The sequence below is a fragment of the Heptranchias perlo genome, chromosome 3 (genome assembly GCF_035084215.1).
Source record: "Heptranchias perlo isolate sHepPer1 chromosome 3, sHepPer1.hap1, whole genome shotgun sequence".
Taxonomy (NCBI): domain Eukaryota; kingdom Metazoa; phylum Chordata; class Chondrichthyes; order Hexanchiformes; family Hexanchidae; genus Heptranchias; species Heptranchias perlo.
This window is the reverse complement of record NC_090327.1, coordinates 135,916,159-135,935,319: the sequence shown is the minus strand read 5'-3', so window position 1 is coordinate 135,935,319 and position 19,161 is coordinate 135,916,159. Positions and strand designations below refer to the sequence as shown.

Genomic DNA, 19,161 nt, shown 5'->3' with positions numbered 1-19,161 from the left:
TAAAATGGGTAACACGACTCCAACCCGCCATGAAGGCGCCTACTTCCAGTTTAACTGGTGTGGGCTGGCGGTCAGGTGAGTAACCCGATCGAGAGGCGAGTCGGTAATTGTAATAAGTTAAATGATGCTGCGTGCCTCAGATTTTAGCAGCCATTTGGATTTAACAGCTACGGGCAGAGTTCTCTGGAGCCTGGAAAACCAGGCATCTAAAGGGAGGTGAGAACTGCCTGATCCAGCAAGTAAGTGCTTTTCCAGCACGTTTGCGGGCCAGGAGGAGCAGGAATGTTCACCACCCCTGGCCCCCCCCCAACCTAACCTGCCACGATCTGTCTCCCTTGCATGCAATCTGACGTCTCCCCCCACCCTCGATTTGCCGACCTGCCCCCCGCGATCCAATGTCTCCTCCATCCCCGACTCCCTCCATCCTCTCCAGTCCTGTTGCTGCCTTCTGCAGCAGGTCTTCTCACCCGACAGCCAACCGGCCTCTCAATCTGGCCAGCTGCCAGGCAGGAAATGGAGAAAAAAATTCTAATGAGGTCCTGCTGTTAAATTTGGCAGTTGCCATTGCTCCCTCCCTGCCAATATCGGGACCAATATTTCAGTTCGGAAAGATAAGTGTTGGCGAGCTGGTGTCAACCACAGGGTGAGCAAGCATCTACATGGACCCAACAATTTAGTTCCTTTAAAAATGTTCCAAACTTGGAAGAAATCTCCTCCACTTCTATTCGCTGTTAGAGATATATCCCAATGCTCTCTTGGCCGGCCTCCCACTTTCTGCCCTTCGTAAACTTGAGCTCATCCAAAACTCTTCTGCCCGTTTCCTAACTCGCACCAAGTCCCATTCATCCATCACCCCAGTGCTCGCTGACCTACACGGGCTCCCAGTCCAGGAACGCCTCGATTTTAAAATTCTTCTTGTGTTCAAATCCCTCCATGACCTCGCCTCTCCCTCTCGCTAACCTCTTCCAGCCCTCCAATTCTGGCCTCATGCACATCCCCAATTTTCATCATTCCACCATGGGTGATCGTGCCTTCAGCTGCCTGGGCCCCAAGCTCTGGAATTCCCTCCCTAAACCTCAGCCTCTGTACTTCTTTAAGTCGCTCCTTAAAACCCAACTGTTTGACCAAGCTTTTGGTCACCTGTCCTAATATCTCTGTGGCTCTGTGTCAAATTTTGTCTGATACGCTCCTGTGAAGTGCCCTGGGATGTTTCCACTGGATTAAAGGCGCTACATGAATGCAAGTTGTTAGGATATTGTATTACAAAACTTGTATTAATTATCTTTCAAGCTACAAGTCCAAAACATATGCATGTAACTAGGATCACAGGTTTATGGCAGATTAGAGCCTCTAATCTCAAGAATTCATGGGAAACATGTAGACCAATACAATACCGCAGCTCAGAAATTAAATTGGAGGTGGCATTTTAAATCCGTTACAGCTTTAGAATGGTCATGCAGCTCTAATATTCATCGCACTTTTATTGATAATCCCCAGCAGCATAGAAATACTAACAACATTCTGGGGAGATATTTACACTAAATTTCTCTAAGGCATTGTTTTATGACAATAGAGGCATAGGCATATAGGGTACAAAAGCAAGGAGGATAAGAACAACCTTTATAAAAGACTGGTTCGGTCACAACTGGTGCATTGTGTCCAATTCTGGGCACCGCACTTTAGGAAGGATGTGAAGGGCTTTGAGAGGGTCCAGAAGAGATTTACTAGAATGGTTCCAGTGATGAGGGACTTCAGTTATGTGGATAGACTGAAGAAGCTGGGGTTGTTCTCCTTAGAGCAGAGAAGGTTGAGAGGAGATTTGATCGAGGTGTACAAATTATGAGGGGTCTAGACAGAGTAGATGGAGAGAAATTCTTCCCGTTGACGGAAGGGTCGAGAACCAGAGGACACAGATTTAAAGCGATTGGCAAAAGAACCAAAGGCGACAAGAGGAAAAACTTTTTTTTTTAAACGCAGCGAGTGGTTAGGATCTGGAATGCGCTGCCTGAAAGGGTGGAGGAGGCAGATTCAATCGTGGCTTTCAAAAGGGAATTGGATAAGTACTTGAAGGGAAAAATCTGCAGGGCTTTGGGGAAAGGGCAGGGGGGCTCGACTAACTGGACTGCACTTGCAGAACGCCGGCACGGGCTCGATGGGCCAAATGGCCTTCTTCAGTGTTGTAAACATTCTATGATTCTATACCATAACAAATATATAAAAAAATAAAAACATGACTGACACCAAGGTTCATTGTGTACCTGGATTTTCAGGTAGCTTTCGACATGGTGCCACACTGTCGGCTGCTTGGTATAATGGAGACCTGTGGGATTGGCAGGCAGATTTTGGGTTGGATGGGGAATTGGTTGCATTCTCATAGGCAGAGGGTTGTTATTGGTGGCAGTGGTGCTGGGTGGGGATTGGTTGCTAGTGGAGTCACACAGCAATTGTTGAGGCTGCTGCTCTTCGCTTTTTTTTTGTCAACAATCTAGGTGAGGACGTTGGGACGGTCCCTGTCCACGGATGGTACTGGGATTTGTGTGGGTGTTCGGGCCTCAGATGGGAGAGATGCAGTGAGTCGGAGAGTTCGTGACCAGTGCCACAGGGCTGTGGCAGGGCTAACTGGAGTGCTGTGATGCAGCACTGGGACAATTAATAGAACAGGGAGTACCGTGCTGTTCTTCCATGGGACCCTGGTTGAGCCTCATCTAGATTGTTGTCAGGTTTAGATTCCCTCATGGCGATTGCTGTACAGGCCTGGGAGGAGTGCCACTGGATTGATACCTGGTTATAAAGACCCTTGGTTACCACAATAAGCTTGGAGAGCTGGGATATCTTCCTCTGGAGCGGTGTGGACATCGAAGAGATTTGAGAGGTCTCAAAGGCAGTGAAGAGATTGGATTCCGTCCATGTGGATAGGCAATTTGGTTTGGGAATGACATGGGGACATGCATGGGCATAGAGCCAAGATGGATGTTGAGAGTTATATCTTTGGTTGCTGGGAGGGGGGGGGTGGGGGGGGGAGGAAAGAGAAAGGAAAAGGGGTGTTGATGACCTTTGCAGCATGTTGTCAGCTCATGTAAAAATTCAGGGGTGGGGCAGGTGGACAGCTTCCTAACTGTGACTGACATCACGTCATGAAGGATGGGTGGGGCATATCTTTCTTGGTTACATTTTTTTCTGGATTTTTGCCTTTCCCAGGAGATTGCATGCCTGGCTGCTGGGAGTGGATGAGGGTCATGGAGTTTGCTGAAGTTGCATCATGACTGTGTGGGCCAGGCTCTGAGTCTTTTCCCCATCTGTTTCCATATATTCACAAAAAATATTATGGTCTTTTAGAGAAACTCTTTGGGCCAATCTAGTACTTCAAAATGTAGTTTAGCCTGCAATGCAGCGGCATCAAACACCACTATCAGAAATTAACATAAGCATTTCCCTATTTTAAATAGGTACATATGCCTGACAAGCACATCACAAAATGCAGTACAGATGTCAATATATTAAACATTACACTTGTACACATTTCCTGTCAACTTTTTGCATCACGATTTCCTACGTCCACATTTATAGTGGAAACTGCATTATGCAAACTTGTCACATTCTAATTACATCCTCCCTCCAGTCGTGGCATCTGTTTTGCATCTCCCTGCTCATCCACTTGTACAGCAAAGAAACTCCTCCATTCCAACCAACTCTCTTCCTCTGCTTCCCAGATTGACCTCAGTTTTGCTATTTAACTGTAAGCGATGGATCAAAAAGTATTATACAAAAATAAGGACATAATTATTGAATTACGTCTGCGAGGCCTAGTCTGGTTATCCCTCACCCTCTAACCCTGGTTCAGCCGAAGATTACACTTGGTCTATTACGTTCAAAGAAAACCATCTGTGTTTTACTGATTAATATTTAGTACATTAGTACAGTACATGATGAATCCAAAATTCCTACAAACTAAATTTGGGATATTTAACCTTTATTATGTCAATCAACCTACCTCCACAGCCATTACGATGACAGCTGCTTTCTTCTTAATGGATGAATTTGCGGGAAGATTTGTCAAAGAATGGATACCCATTCCGAGGCTAGTAATTGGTGGGAGATCTAACCAGTCAGGATCACGGATTCCACCCATACAATCTTTAGCCATGGGGTAGATTGTGCCATTTCCATCCCTGAGGATGATGGGAGATTCCTAGAAATATAAAAATACAATCAGAAAAAGAGTTGCATCTGCTCAATTTATTCTTCAATATGTTAAACATACGATCTACACCAATTTCCCTAGAATTCACATAATTCACAAGTTATTCAGATAGTTTGTGAACTGCCCTGCTCACATACCTAGCCACAAAATACAAGGATAGATCAAAAATTTGCAGCAAATGATAACAACTCTTGTTAGTCATCTGATCTTGTGTCACACCAGCTAGGAGAGCACACAGACAAAACGCCAAAGACTCATTCACAGTTCAGCTTTACTCTGAACACAAAATCCAGCAGACTCTTCAAAACTTATTTTTGAATAGTAAATTTCAGCTGAATTTTATTAACCATTTGTCATGTTGCTCACACATTCTAAGAAAAAAAATTAAATTTTCCCTAAAGGAAGCAATGTTAAAAATGTAACTTGCCATTAAAAAATACAAATATCTACTATATTAAAAAAATCTTGACTAGAACCATACTTCCTGTGATGAGGACACCCATACTTCCTGTCCACTAACCTTACAATTTGCCATCATCCAATGGGTGTGGGGAAGACAGGAATTACTTAGGGACACCATCCGTTTAAGTTGCCCTTCCATCCCTCCAATCTGTAAGCCACACCTTTTAACTCTGAGCGGAGAATGCAACATTGAGCTTGACAGCAGCAATGTAATGCACACAACAACTTGCATTTATATAGCACCTTTAACATAGGAAAACGTCCCTGGGGCTTCACAGGAGTGTATTATGACAAAAAACGACACCGAGCCAAAGAATGAGATATTAGGACAGGTGACTACAGGTCTGGTGAAAGAGGTAAGTTTTAAGAAGCGTCTTAAAAGGAGGAGAGGTGCAGTGGTTTAGGCAGGGAATTCCAAAATTTAGAACCAAGGGGCGAAGGAAGTGGGGAATGTACAAAAGGCCAGAGTTGGAGGAATGCAGGGTTCTCGGGGGAGGGGGGAATGTAGGGCTGGAGGAGGTTAGAGATAGAGAGGGGTGGTGCCATGGAGAGATTTGAACATGAGGACGAGAATTTTTAAATTGAGTTGTTGGTGGACCTGGAACCAATGTAGGTCAGCAAGCACATGGGTGTTGGGTAAGCAGAATTTGGTGTGGGTTTGAATACGGGCTGCAAAGTTTTGGATGTTGGAAGTTTATGGAGGGTGGAAGATGGGCAGCTGGCCAAGAGAGCATTGGAAGAGTCAAGTCTGGAGGTAACCAAAGCATGAGTGAGGGTTTCAGCAGCAGAAAAATTGAAGTGGGCAGAGACAGGAGATGTTGCAGAGGTGGAAGTAGGCAGTCTTTGTGATGAAGAGGATATGGGGCCAGAAGCTCAGTTCTGGGTCAAATAGGACTCCAAAGTTACAAACAGCCTGGTTCAGCCTTATATAGCAGACAAGGAGGGGGTTGGAATCGGTGTCGAGGGAACAAAGTTTGGAGGAAATTGCAGCTGACCCAGGAATGGATGTCGAACAAGCAATCTAATAACAGAGACAGTGGAGGGGTCGAAAGAGGCGGTGATGTAGAATTGGGATGGTTTCACAATTGCTAGCCATGTGGCACCATCTTTGACAACATTTTTTTTTAGAAAAAAGTATGACCCACTCTCCCAGACTACATGTCAATTGAATGTCACTACTCTGTCCTCATTGACTGCAGGGAAGGAGGAAAATGCATATCCAGATTTTTATTAATATTTTGTTCATGGGATGTGGACGATACTGACAAAGCAGCATTTAATGCCCATCCCTCGTTTGCCCTAAAAGGTATTAAGAGCCAACTACATAATGTGCGAGTGGCAGATTATTTTCTCTGAAAATGATCATGAACCAATTCAGTTTTTAACAACAATCCAGACGCTTTTATCATCATTTTCTGGTACCTGCCCACAAATTACCAGATTTATTGAATTCAATTTCACAGCTTACCATGGTGGGATCTGAACGCACTGCCTGTGGCTTGTTAGTCCAGTAACAATCACCAGCCTAACTAGTGATTATGGTACTGGATTAGATTCTCTAAGAGACAGCAAATTAAAACAGTACATACCTGCCCAGCTGTGTAAATTGCCACATTGCGCTCATTCTGGCCAAGGAAAGCAACACTGCTTGTAGGAAAGTTATGTTCCTGTTCAGCTTTTCCTGTAGCTAAGTCAAAGATACAGTAGCGTACCCATGTACCCGTCTTCAGCACAGTATGAACACCTAGCAGAGTAGTCAATAGATATTATTGTTAAATCATACACTTTCTATTGGGTGAACATCTATTATATAAATTTATCACAATTATGTCAACTAATAACAGGTCCAAAATTAGAGACTTGTAAAAGAACTTATTTTGATCATAATCTTTAATTGAAGAGTCAACATCTCCAAGCAACTAATGTTCAAATAACCTGTTAATAGATGTTGTGTAAGCTTGCACATGGCATGTGGCTGTTTCAGCAAGGTACTGGAAGGCAGCTGGAACCAGTGGCAGCAAACTCCTGCAGGCATTGGCATCTTTGGGGGATGGGGAGAAAAAAACAGCCAGGATCCCAATTCTGTTCACTTTCCAGTTATTCCTGCTGAGAAGTGTGTGCACATAAAAGGTAGTGAAGATCTGGAACTCCCTCCCCCAAAAGGCTGTAGATGCTGGATTAATTGAAAATTTTAAGACGGAGATTGATAGAATTTTGTTAGATAAGTGTCGCGAGGGCTTATGGAGCAAAGGCAGGTAAATGGAGTTGGGGTACAGATCAGCCATTATCTAACTGAATGGCAGAACATGCCCAAAGGTCTGAATGGATGTCGAACAAGCAGTCTAACAACAGAGAGGCAGGGGAGGGGTCAAAAGAGGCGGTGGTGGTGGCGATGTAAAGCCAGGACCAGGTTTAGGCGTGATGCCATGTGTGGTAGACTAGTCAACATTCAACTTCTAGACTCTCATTTTATAGTGCCAAATCATATTGGTTCTTCACAAGATACATGCCCCCAAAAAGCAACTCTTCAAATTCTCTTTCCTCTCCCAACAATTTAATATTAGGTTTGAGAGGGAGTGTAACAAACCATAGATTTAAATGTAAGTGCAGCAAACTTTGAAAGGATGAGAAATAAATTGACCACAGTAAACTGGGCTGAACTGTTAATCGGTAAATCTACAAACAGTGGGAAATATTCAAAAGTAGTATTAGGAACAATACAAAATAAGTATGTACCCCTGAAAGGCAAATGCTCCACTTATGTAATTCAGCAACCATGGTCAACAACTAAGGTAAAGAGACAGCATCAAGCTAAAAGAAAAGGCTTACACAAATGCAAGGAAAAGTGAACTGGGAGAGCTATAAAAAGCAAAAAAGGGATATGAAAAGTAAGAGGTGCAATAAGGGAATATAAAACAAATACCAAAGGTCTCAAAGCCGACAGCAAAAAACGGTAATGGGGAAAATAATGGGACTTAAAATAGACAAATCTCCAGGACCAAGTATTATTCTTTTTTGGGATGTGAGCATTACTGGCAAAGCCGGCATTTATTGCCGATCCTTAGTTGCCCTGGTTTGATACAACCGAGTGGCTTGCTAGACCGCCTCGAAGGGAAGTTAAGAGTCAGCCACGTTGGTATGAAATGGAGTCATATATAGGCCAGACCGGGTATGGGCAGCAGGTTTCCTTCCTGATGTAAGCGGAACAGTTGGGTTTTGCAACATTCCGACAGCTTTACGGTCACTCTTACTGATAGCTGCTTTTTATTTCCAGATTTTTGTTTAAAAACTGAATTCAAATTCTCAAACTGCTATGCTATGGTGGGATTTGAACACTCATTCTCTGGATTATTAATCCAACCTCCAGATTACTAGTCCAGTAACCTATCTGCCACACTACTGTACCTCCTAAAAGAAATAGGTAAAGAAACTGCAGATGCGTTAGTCATAATTTTTTGAAGTTCTCCAGATTCTGGAATTACAACTTTTGGATTGCAAATATCACTCCATTATCTAAGAAGGGAGGGGGAAGAGAAAGCAGGTAGCTATAGACCCAGTTTAACATCAGTTGTGGGGAAGTTATTGGAATCTATCAAACTGAGTACTTGGACAAGTATATGCTGATCAAAGAGGTCAACATGGATTTATGAAATGATCGTTAATGTCTGACTAATCCAGTTGAATGTTTTGAGGTCATTGAAATGATGGATAAGGGCATATCTATGATGTTGTCTATAAGGAATTCCAGAAGATATTCGATATGGTTCCACACAGGAGATTAGCAGCAAAAATGAAAGTGCATGAAATTGGAGGTAACCTATGACACGGATTGGCAATTGGTTGGCAGGTAGGACAGAGATTAGGGATAAAGGATTTGTTCTCTGATTGGTGGGATGGTACAAATGGCGTTGCTAAGGGATCCATACTTACCTCAGCTTTCTACCACACACACACACACACACACACACACACACACAGACGAAGGAATAGAGTTGCATATCTAATTTTGCATATGACACTAAGTTAGGAGGCACAGTAAGCGCTGTAGATAGGAGCAGGAAGTTACAAAAAGGACACAAGACTAAATGAATGGGCAAAACTATAGCAGATGTAGTTCAATATAGACAAGTACGGTCATCCACTTCGGATTCAAGAAAGAAATCGGAATTTTTGTTTAAAATGGAGAGATACTAGGAGCTGGGGAGGACCAATGGGATTTAGGTGTCCATGTACATAAATCACTACAAGCTAGTGCACAGGGACAAAAAGAATTGAAAAGGCTAAAGGAAAGTTTAAAAAGGCATTTTTCTCAAGGAGGTTGGTACACAGAAGTGAGCAAGCTATGCTTCAGCAGTAGAGCCTAGGTCAGACCTCATCTGGAGTAATGCGTTCAATTTTGGGCACCGAACCTCTCAAAAAATATATTGGCCTTGGGATACAGTGCAAGTTTACCAGAATGATACCAGGACTGAAAGGGTTAAATGAAGACATGTTGCATAAACTTGGCTTGTATTACCTTGAATTTAGAAGACTGAGAGGTGATCTAATAGAGATGTTTAATCTGATTAAGAGATTCAATAGGGTTGATACAGAAAAATGATTTCCTCTGGTGGGAGAATCCAGAACAAGAGGACATCTTAAAATTAGAGCTAGGCCATTTAAAGAGAAATCTGGAAGCACCTTTTCACATAAAAGGTAGTGAAGATCTGGAACTCCCTCCCTCAAAAGGCTGTAGATGCTGGATTAATTGAAAATGTTAAGATGGAGATTGATAGAATTTTGTTAGATAAGTGTAGTGAGGAATTGTGGAGTAAAGGCAGGTAAATGGAGTTGGGGTACAGATCAACCATTATCTAACTGAATGACAGAACATGCCCAAGGGTCTGAATGGTCTACTCATGTTCCTATGTAACAGCTCCAATGCATGCTGGAGTATAGTTCCATGGATGCCAGCTGCCTTCTAATACCTTGCCCAAGTGGCCAAATGTCATTTTTCTTATTCGTTAATCGGATGTGGGCGTTGCTGGCGAGGCAGGCATTTTATTGCCCATCCCTAATTGCCCTTGAGAAGCTGGTGGTGAGCCGCCGCCTTGAACCGCTGCAGTCCGTGTGGTGAAGGTTCTCCCACAGTGCTGTTAGGGAGTTCCAGGATTTTGACCCAGCGACGATGAAGGAACGGCGATATATTTCCAAGTCAGGATGGTGTGAGACTTGCAGGGGAACGTGCAGGTGGTGTTGTTCCCATGTGCCTGCTGCTCTTGTCCTTCTAAGTGGTAGAGGTTGCAGGTGCTGTCGAAGAAGCCTTGGCGAGTTGCTGCAGTGCATCCTGTGGATGGTACACACTGCAGCCACTGTGCGCCGGTGGTGAAGGGAGTGAATGTTTAGGGTGGTGCATGGGGTGCCAATCAAGCGGGCTGCTTTGTCCTGGATGGTGTCGAGCTTCTTGAGTGTTGTTGGAGCTGCACTCATCCAGGCAAGTGGAAAGTATTCCATCACACTCCTGACTTGTGCCTTGTAGATGGTGGAAAGGCTTTGGGGTGTCAGGAGGTGAGTCACTCTCCACAGAATACCCAGCCTCTGACCTGCTCTCGTAGCCACAGTATTTGTGTGACTGGTCCAATTTATTTTCTGGTCAATGGTGACCCCCAGGATGTTGATGGTGGGGGATTCGGTGATGGTATTGCCATTGAATGTCAAGGGGAGGTGGTTAGACTCTCTCTTGTTGGAGGTGGTCATTCCCTGGCACGAATGTTACTTGCCACTTATGAGCCCAAGCCTGGATGTTGTCCAGGTCTTGTTGCATGCGGGCTCGGACTGCTTCATTATCTGAGGGGTTGCGAATGGAACTGAACACTGTGCAATCGTCAACGAACATCCCCATTTCTGACCTTATGATGGAGGGAAGTCATTGATGAAGCAGCTGAAGATGGTTGGGCCTAGGACACTGTCCTGAGGAACTCCTGCACCAATGCCCTGGGGCTGAGATGATTGGCCTCCAACAACCACTACCATCTTCCTTTGTGCTAGGTATGACTCCAGCCACTGGAGAGTTTTCCCCGATTCCCACTGACTTCAATTTTACTAGGGCTCCTTGGTGCCACACTCTGTCAAATGCTGCCTTGCCGTCAAGGGCAGTCACTCTCACCTCACCTCTGGAATTAAGCTCTTTTGTCCATGTTTGGACCAAGGCTGCAATGAGGTCTGGAGCCGAGTGGTCCTGGCGGAACCCAAACTGAGCATCGGTGAGCAGGTTATTGGTGAGTAAGTGCCGCTTGATAGCACTGTCGACAACACCTTCCTTCACTTTGCTGATGATTGAGAGTAGGCTAATGGGGCGGTAATTGGTCGGTTTGGATTTGTCCTGCTTTTTGTGGACAGGACATACCGGAGCAATTTTCCACATTGTCGGGTAGATGCCAGTGTTGCAGCTGTACTGGAACAGCTTGGCTAGAGGCACAGCTAGTTCTGGAGCACAAGTCTTCAGTACTTGTGCTCCAGAACTAGCTGTGCCTCTATTCAAGGTAAAAGGCGGGAGGTTTAGAGGGGATTTTAGAAAGAACTTTTTCACCCAGAGGGTGGTTGGAGTCTGGAACTCACTGTCTGAAAGGGTTGTGGAGGCAGGAACCCTCACAACATTCAAGAAGCATTTGGATGAGCACTTGAAATGCCATAGCATACAAGGCTACGGACCAAATGCTGGAATATGGGATTAGAGTAGACAGGGCTGATGGCCAGCGCGGACACGATGGGCCGAAGGGCCTCTATCCGTGCTGTATAACTCTATGACTCTACTACAACCGGGATGTTGTCAGGGCCCATAGCCTTTGCTGTATCCAGTGCACTCAGCCGTTTAAGCATATGAAGTGTATATTTATCAGTTATTTGAATATGGGATCTCTTAAGTCGACTCCTGTTCTCACTCATCAAGCATGCTTCCCAGAAGGGATCGCTAAATAGTGTTAAGATAGGCCCTGGCTGCTTTTCCCCATGGTTGCAGGAGCCAGTCTTAGCATCCCAAATATTGCCCAGGCAGAGATCAATACAAACCAGGGCTGAACCATCAATCTTCCTGGACTGCCTGTTTCAGCCCTACACTGAGCAGTATTTTTACCCAATAAGCCATCAGGGGGCTTCCACAGTTTTAAAACAGGAAACAAGATACAAAATAGTACAGGAACAGCCCGATAGTGAGTGACTTCCCTTTACAGCATTTAGGATTACACAGATAATTTACTCAGATACATTTTCTAATGTCATTAACTGACCAGGGTTAGCCCTTCCACAGCGATTCTGCCAAACACATACATATGGCCTTTCTATGCTCAAAACAGAACTAAGTCCCACTTCTGTTAGGAGGGCAATATCCTTTGATTGACTAGTTCATCCATATTAAAATCGCTGCCCCTCACAAATATACTACTGTAAATATAGTTTTTAAAAAGAGAGTGTTTTAGCAATTAAACTAACAGCTTTAGTAAATGATTATGGGTTGAAGTTAATGTTAAGATCATCTAGAAATGCAGTAAGATTAAAAATAACATTCTGACATTTGCTTCAGCTAATCATGGCCGACGGAGAGCTTGGTTAAATTGTGGCATGGATAATAGAAGCTCTTTGTTTTCTGCGGGAAAATCAATTATACCAATAAATATATGGAGTACATGGCCAGCTGCTGCACTTACCTTTGGAATCCACATTCACTGCAAGGATCTCTGCTTTTTCTGGGACAGTAATCTTTTTAGGAGTGCGTTGGAAACAGTCTGGAACCCTTGGTGTCCCGCCCGTTTTCACCACCTGAAGCAATGTAGAGAAGTACCAAGATATAAATTGTAATCAGCATGTTCTACAAGAGAAGCTCTGCTTAGGTTTTCAGTTACAATAGTTCTTCACTACAAACAAAGTCATTATTCCACATGCGTACTTTACAACCCTCTTTTCCTCAGCAACAAAATACACAACTCATCCATCACTGTAATTCTGTATAATAGAGAAAAAAAATAGGTATACACAGTGTTGGTTACCTATGACACAGATGAAGGTGTCCCAGAGAAACCATGAGCAATACCAGCATGAAGCAAGTAGCTATGGGGCGGAGGAAGAGGAAAGTGCAGGAATGCAGCGGCAGTGAAAGATTCAAGAAGGGAGGGAGGAAAGCAGAGAGAGGAAAGGAAGAGGGTGGGGAGGGGAGGGAAGTGGGGGGGGGGGGGGGGGGGGGGGAGGAGAACAGTTCAATAGGTATGTCAAAGGGGAATTGGAGATGTATGCCAGATTAACTTGCTTAGTGGGTAAGGAGTTTAGTGGACGATAACCAGGGTAACCTGATACTGGGGGAGGGGGTGAATGATTTATGTCTGCCCCCAAATCCAATTAGCCCCTGGACCTACCTCCACTTCACCTGCAGACGACACTTGGTTTTACAATGCCACAGGAGATTGACTAGTTTGAAATTAAACTGAGAAATGACAGGGAAGATAAACCTAAATCTTGATACCAAAACTTACCCAGAGGCAACATAAGATGGCAGATCCAGCTCAAATTTTTCAGAGGTGCTCTCAAGATGCTCACAAATTGGGCACAAATCCACCAAGAGGCCAGATTGTGCAATTACAGTGACAGGTTTATATAGTCAAAACACAATAAAATGCACAAAGGAAATTATAATGGGAAAAAGTTGACAAAAATGTGACAACAGAATGTCATGTGGTGCAGGCTCAACTTTTAATAGATACAGGAAAGTTTCATAAATGGGAAATTAGAAAAAACAGGGATGAGAGAAAGTTATTCAATTATATGGGAAATAAAAAGGCTTTATAAAAGCACATCAGCAAGAAGAAGCATAGATGGCCATGAGATCAAGTAAGCAAGCTTTGAGTAGAGAAAATGGCACATACTAGACAAGTATTTTGCCTCCGTTTTCAGAGGAGATGTGGATACTAGGATTGCAGAATCACTAGAGATGGGTGAAGAACAGTTGGCAGAGGTTATAATTCCAAGAGAATTTGTAACAAAGCAGTTACACAAACTTAAGATAGGCAAATTACTGGGAACCGGCTATTTGCATCTAAGGATCTTGAGAGAAACTAGGAATAGCAGATGAGCAGACTATAATTTTCCAAAATTCTATGGAAAGGAAAATTGTGCCAGAGAACTGAAGAATGGTAACGTGACTCACTTTTCAAGAAGTGACAGGGGGAGTGCGGGGGAAATAGGGATAAGCCAGGAAATTATGAGTTACTTCAGTTGTTGGTAAACTACTGAAGTACATAATATGGGATGCAATTACTAAGGTATTTGGCAAATCAAGAGTTCATTAGGGCCATTTAATAGGGATTTCTAAAATGCATATTATGTTTGACAACCTTATGGAATTCATTGAAGAAAAAAGAGGAAACAGCTGAAACTGAAGATAATGTGGTTTATAGGGATTTTCAAAAAGCATTTGATAACGTACCACAAGAAACTAGAACACAGAATATTGCAGCCAGGTGGATAGAGGTAGTTGATGGGCAGAAAGCGAAAAGGAAGTTTCTCGGACTGGAAAGATCTAGGTCAGTGGTACTCTACAAGGCTGCATGTTGGCGCTGCATATAGATAGATAGATAGATAGATAGATAGATAGATAGATAGATATAGATATTGTTTGCAATTAAGGGAAGGAAATTGACATTTGCTGATGATACCAAGTGGGGGCGTCATAAATGGTGATGATAGTGAAAGCCTGCAGGTGGATCTAAATAGGCTACCAGGATGAGTATATAGGTGGAAAATGCAGTTTCATGTAGAAAAATGTGAAGCAATATATTTTGGAAGGGAGAAGAAATACACTGATAATAATACAATGATAATATTTTGAATAGAGGAGAAAACTTTGGTATGCAGATACACAAGTCATTAAGAGTAGCAGCATGAGCAAAGCCATAAAAAAGCTAATGTAATTCTTGGTTTTGTATCTGGTACATAAGAGCAAGACCTTAGTTCGGCTTCAATATCAGTACTATTTAGTTTTGGACATCCCATTTTAGGAAGGGCATAATAGCAATGGAAAAGTTGCAGTGCAGATTCACTAGGATGTTACTGGGAATGACAGCTTACGGTCATGGAGAGAGACCTATTTAAGATCTTTTTTTCACTTCAGCTGATCAGCCTAAGGGGTGACCTGATTGAGGTTTGCCACATTATAAAAGGGTAATAAGAAATAGCAATAGATTGTTTCCGCCGGTGATGAGATAGTAACAAATGTAAAAAAAAAAATCACAATTCAATGAAGGTTAGAAAAAAATTCTTTACACAAAGGGTGGTTAGAATATGAACTTCTAAACCATTGTGCAAGAGTCCATAAATTCTTGTCAATGGAAATTATATGGTTGCTTGAAAAAGAGCAATATTGAAGGGTATGAGGGGCAAGTAGGAGTGAAATTAGAGCGGGTGGCTTGTGTGGATTAAAACACAATGGTCAAATGGCATGTTTCTGTACTGTCACATTTTATTAATAAAAGTGGGGCCTATTTTCACCTACTAGTGTAAGTGAGTTCTAAACCTCAGAACTGGTGAAAATTTCACTAGAATGGCAATGTGCTCGCACCACTCAAATTTCATGCCATCAACCCACTTATATAATTATTGACAGCCCCAGATGCCAACTTGGACGGCTGCAGGAGCCATAGTGGTGGGAGCAGATAATTGTGAGCAAGTGAAATTTTGAAGCCATGCTGAAGTGAAAGAACAGGGGAACAAAAATTCTTAGAGCATCTGCAAGAATCCAAAAAGGTAGCTCAACCCACTTGCGACCTTTGCCACGGCTAAAAGGGGGAAAAGGCACAAGTCAGCAAGTGACAGATCAGCCCAGTGCCAAACCCCGTTTCATGGCTGCTGAAGTGAAGGTTGTGCTGAATGAGGTGCTATGAGAGGAGTTACCTACCCTCAGTCACCCCACAGCACGATCCCCATAAGTCAGGAGTGCAGCATGTTTGGATGGGCGCAGCGGCGGCTGACTTGTACTGTCACTGGTTGTGCCAACTCTTGGTTGCACGGTAGCTGGTGATCTAGCAGATGGTGTAGCTCTACAGCTGGCTCTGTGCTGACCCAGACCCTGTCAAGACAATTGCCTATAAGTGTTGCCAGGTGGGTGCTATAATGCCTGCAAATATGCTTGGCGGATGTGCTTTTGCTTCTTTCAAGAAGTATCCCTGAAAGCATGACATACTGTGATTGGGCTGCTTCTGAAGAACCTTCTAACATTACAGGTAGTCAAACATTAACATGTAAGTAGTACCATTGGGTCGGGTATCCCAGTTTCTTATGGAAATAGGAGCCACCACATGCACTAATTATCTGCCAAAGCAAGGTCTAGTCACCTCTGTCTGCAGATTCGGGTGTGAGGGTACTGCTGGGTGGGCACAGAATACCTCACGTGCAGTCTGACCTGGTTGGCATCCTTCCGTTGGTCCTCGTTTTCCAAACACGTTAGATAGGGAGGATTCCCACTGGAGAACCCATTGGTACCAATAATAGTGCTGGGAGTAAAAAAAAAATACTCTAATTGTCACAAAGGCTCAAGAGTTCCTAAATGCTAGCAGAAAAATAAATAAAACCGGTGCAGAGATGACTTTAAAATTGTTGAATGTCTTTTAAACTTACTGTCATACACAGGTGAACAACCCTGGATGCCCATTAAACACAAGCGGAACTTGCACCTGGTGCGCACCCAGTTTGATGGCGAGCAAATTCCAAAAGTGGCGTAATTAAAACAAAAAACGTGCCACACACAAAGGGGTAGACAACCCGCATTACAGGTATCCACCCCTTTTTCCATGCCATTAAGCGCTTAGTAAAAATTAGCCCCAATGAGTCCTCTGTATAGTGAGAAACCTTTTCTGCTCAGGACAATTTGTTCACATTATTAGTATTCAATTTGTTGGGTGAAAAATTGCATGCTTAAATTTAGATCCAAAAATACAGTAATCAAAGTTGTTCATAAGCTTTCACTGATCACACCAATATGGCTTCTAGTTTTAAATAGTCAATTTATGATTTAATTTGAGAATCTCATTAAAGAGGAAAGAGACATGACCCAAGTTAAAAATGGAACTGAAAGCTATGCTTTGTGCAGAGGTTCAGCTCCAAGGTAAACCTACCACAGCTTAAAAACGTTAACTTTACAGTTAAGAGTTGTTGATTTATGGAATAAACGGACACCTAAAGCAGTAAATACTAACTTCATTGAATCATTCAAAATTGAATTTGATAGGTACCCAAATTATAGAGCAGAAAAATATGGGTTAGAGATGGGAAAGATCATAAATGTTAGATCGATCTTTAAAAAGGGCAAGCTGAAGGTGCTTTTCTTGATTTTTTTTTTAAGTCCCGAAAGTGCAATGTCCACATTAGGAGTGCATGTGGCCAATGTTTTGACAGTCAACTAGCTGATTCCCATAATGGCTCAGTGGGTAAAAATTATTTGTCACTGAGCCACTCAGATCAGGAAGGTGTGTTCGTTTCATCAAGCAAAGGCAAATGTGGGGTGTTACAACTGCGTTACAACTTTCTTAAAATGGGGTTGGGGAGGGCAGGGAGGGGGAGTGGAAGATAAGAGAAATAGGGAGGACTCCCACACCTGATTATAAAAGGAAAGTCAACATATTCAGCTCAGCAGTGATTTCTGTCCATGGTATTATCTAAACTCATATGAAGAACAGCCATCAAGCCACAAGCTTCAGAGGTCTATTGGTGTCTTTGACTCATTTTGGTTGGCTGATATGCTAATAATTACTAAATTTAGCAAAATTTAAATGGAGTGTTTTAAATCCAGCTTTAAAAAACTGAAGCTATCAGTTCCAAGTGTCTGAAATTGTCTAGCCAATACTGTAAAGAAAATACCTTGAACTCTCAATAGCTATAAATCTACAACTCAATAATGCCCACTTCTCCAGTATTCCCACAGGTCAGCTATTCCGCATTTAAATCAGTTATGTACCATTTAACAATTGGTTTTAGAATGCTTACTTGAAGTTCGTCAATTCGAAGTAGCCTACAGTCTTGCAGGAGAGAAGTTGGGTCAGCATCTGTGCCAGTACAACTCTGATTACTGACACTGCTAGAGGTTCCAGGGAATTTCACAGCAACATAGGCACCATCCACTTTCAATACCTTTTGGAGAAATTGAAGTGTATTTTGTTGACAAACATGGCTGGCATCATGTCCGGCATAACACACAGGGTCGGATCTTGCTGGAAAATTAAGTGCGTTAACTACACACGTGTTAACGTGCAAATCGGCCAGCAAGTTCAGGTGATTTAAGAGATACGCATGAATTGTGAATCTCGAATTTGCTGGTCAATTAACGCCGCTCTGCCGTTTGCTTCGCACAAACGGCATCTCGCCCTTAGCCTCCGATATTTTTTAAGAATTTGCATATTAATTGCCCATTAAACTCGCCACAGAAAGCTACGTCTGATAAGTAAGAGCGCAAGTACTGTTTTAATGACGTGATAATTGTTAATGCAATGCCAATCTACCTCTGGCCCAGAATGGGAACAATTTAAAGTGTTCAATCTCATTCCTGCATGTAGTCAATTGTTTAGAGAATTAAAAAATGTCAATTTTTTTTAAAATTACTTTTCCTTTGTCTCTTTTTTCCATCTCTGTTAATCCAATCTTTTTTTCGCTCTCTATGCGCCTGATTTGACTAATTCACCCACTCTAATTTAACTTCCTTCTACGTCATTCCTGTGTTTCTTTCTCAATCCTTAAATCTCAGTGGTTAAGGTGATACCCTGTTGGTCCCACCGTTCGCTGAGGTCCCAGATGCCCTCGCTACATCATTATCAGGGTGCACTTCCAGCAAGTTATGACGCAAAAAAATTTTGAGCTGAAGAGTGCAGAAAAAAGTCTAATGGGGCACACTCCAGCAAGATCTGGCCCATAGAATCTCTGAAGAATTATTCACCAATTCATTGAAAATATTTAAACCATGGGAATCTCGAGTGAAATATTGCAATTTACTGAACGCCAGGAAATTTTATAACTGGTTACTGCCATTTTAATAAAATGAATAAATCAGCAAGTTATAATGACTCAGTTACAGTAAGATGTCAACTCAACCCAAACCTACTGCTGGAGACACAGGAGCTGCTAGGTTCTCTGCTGCATGTTCCGTGCATGGCTTGAAACTGCCTGCATAAGTTGTTTTTTTAAAAAAAACACCTACATTTCAACGATGGTTTCCTACAGCTGAATTTTAAACTACTGCTATGAAAAAGAAATCTTGAGAATCAATGCATTGACTCTGGCTGTTTATGCCTGGAAATGCCAGTTTCCATTGATTGGAAAGCTGCATTCCACTGCTACTTAAGGAATTAAAAGTGGTGGACAAGCCATCACTGTAAACTGGCCGACATTTTAACAGCAGGTATTCAGTATACAGCCAATGGACATAAGAAACTGATGTTAATTGGCTTTCACTATAAACAGATTACATGGCAAAATGTATAGATTTAAAA

The 19,161-nt window shown here is 42.7% G+C and overlaps 1 protein-coding gene across 7 annotated transcripts in view; it reads right to left on the bottom strand.

Moving 5' to 3' along the window:
- The window catches only part of ubr5 (ubiquitin protein ligase E3 component n-recognin 5), a 182,900-nt gene that overhangs the window by 106,701 nt on the left and 57,038 nt on the right, over positions 1 to 19,161 (bottom strand). For 5 of the 7 annotated variants that reach the window (XM_067982020.1, XM_067982021.1, XM_067982022.1 and 2 more), the window contains 5 exons: positions 17,666 to 17,809; positions 16,018 to 16,176; positions 12,346 to 12,457; positions 6,253 to 6,407; positions 3,992 to 4,189 (listed from right to left, as the gene is read on the bottom strand). In XM_067982020.1, coding sequence (XP_067838121.1) covers positions 3,992 to 4,189; positions 6,253 to 6,407; positions 12,346 to 12,457; positions 16,018 to 16,176; positions 17,666 to 17,809 — 768 coding nt within the window. The remainder of the gene's footprint in view (positions 1 to 3,991; positions 4,190 to 6,252; positions 6,408 to 12,345; positions 12,458 to 16,017; positions 16,177 to 17,665; positions 17,810 to 19,161) is intronic. The other 2 variants (XM_067982025.1, XM_067982026.1) reach the window with 1 other exon arrangement.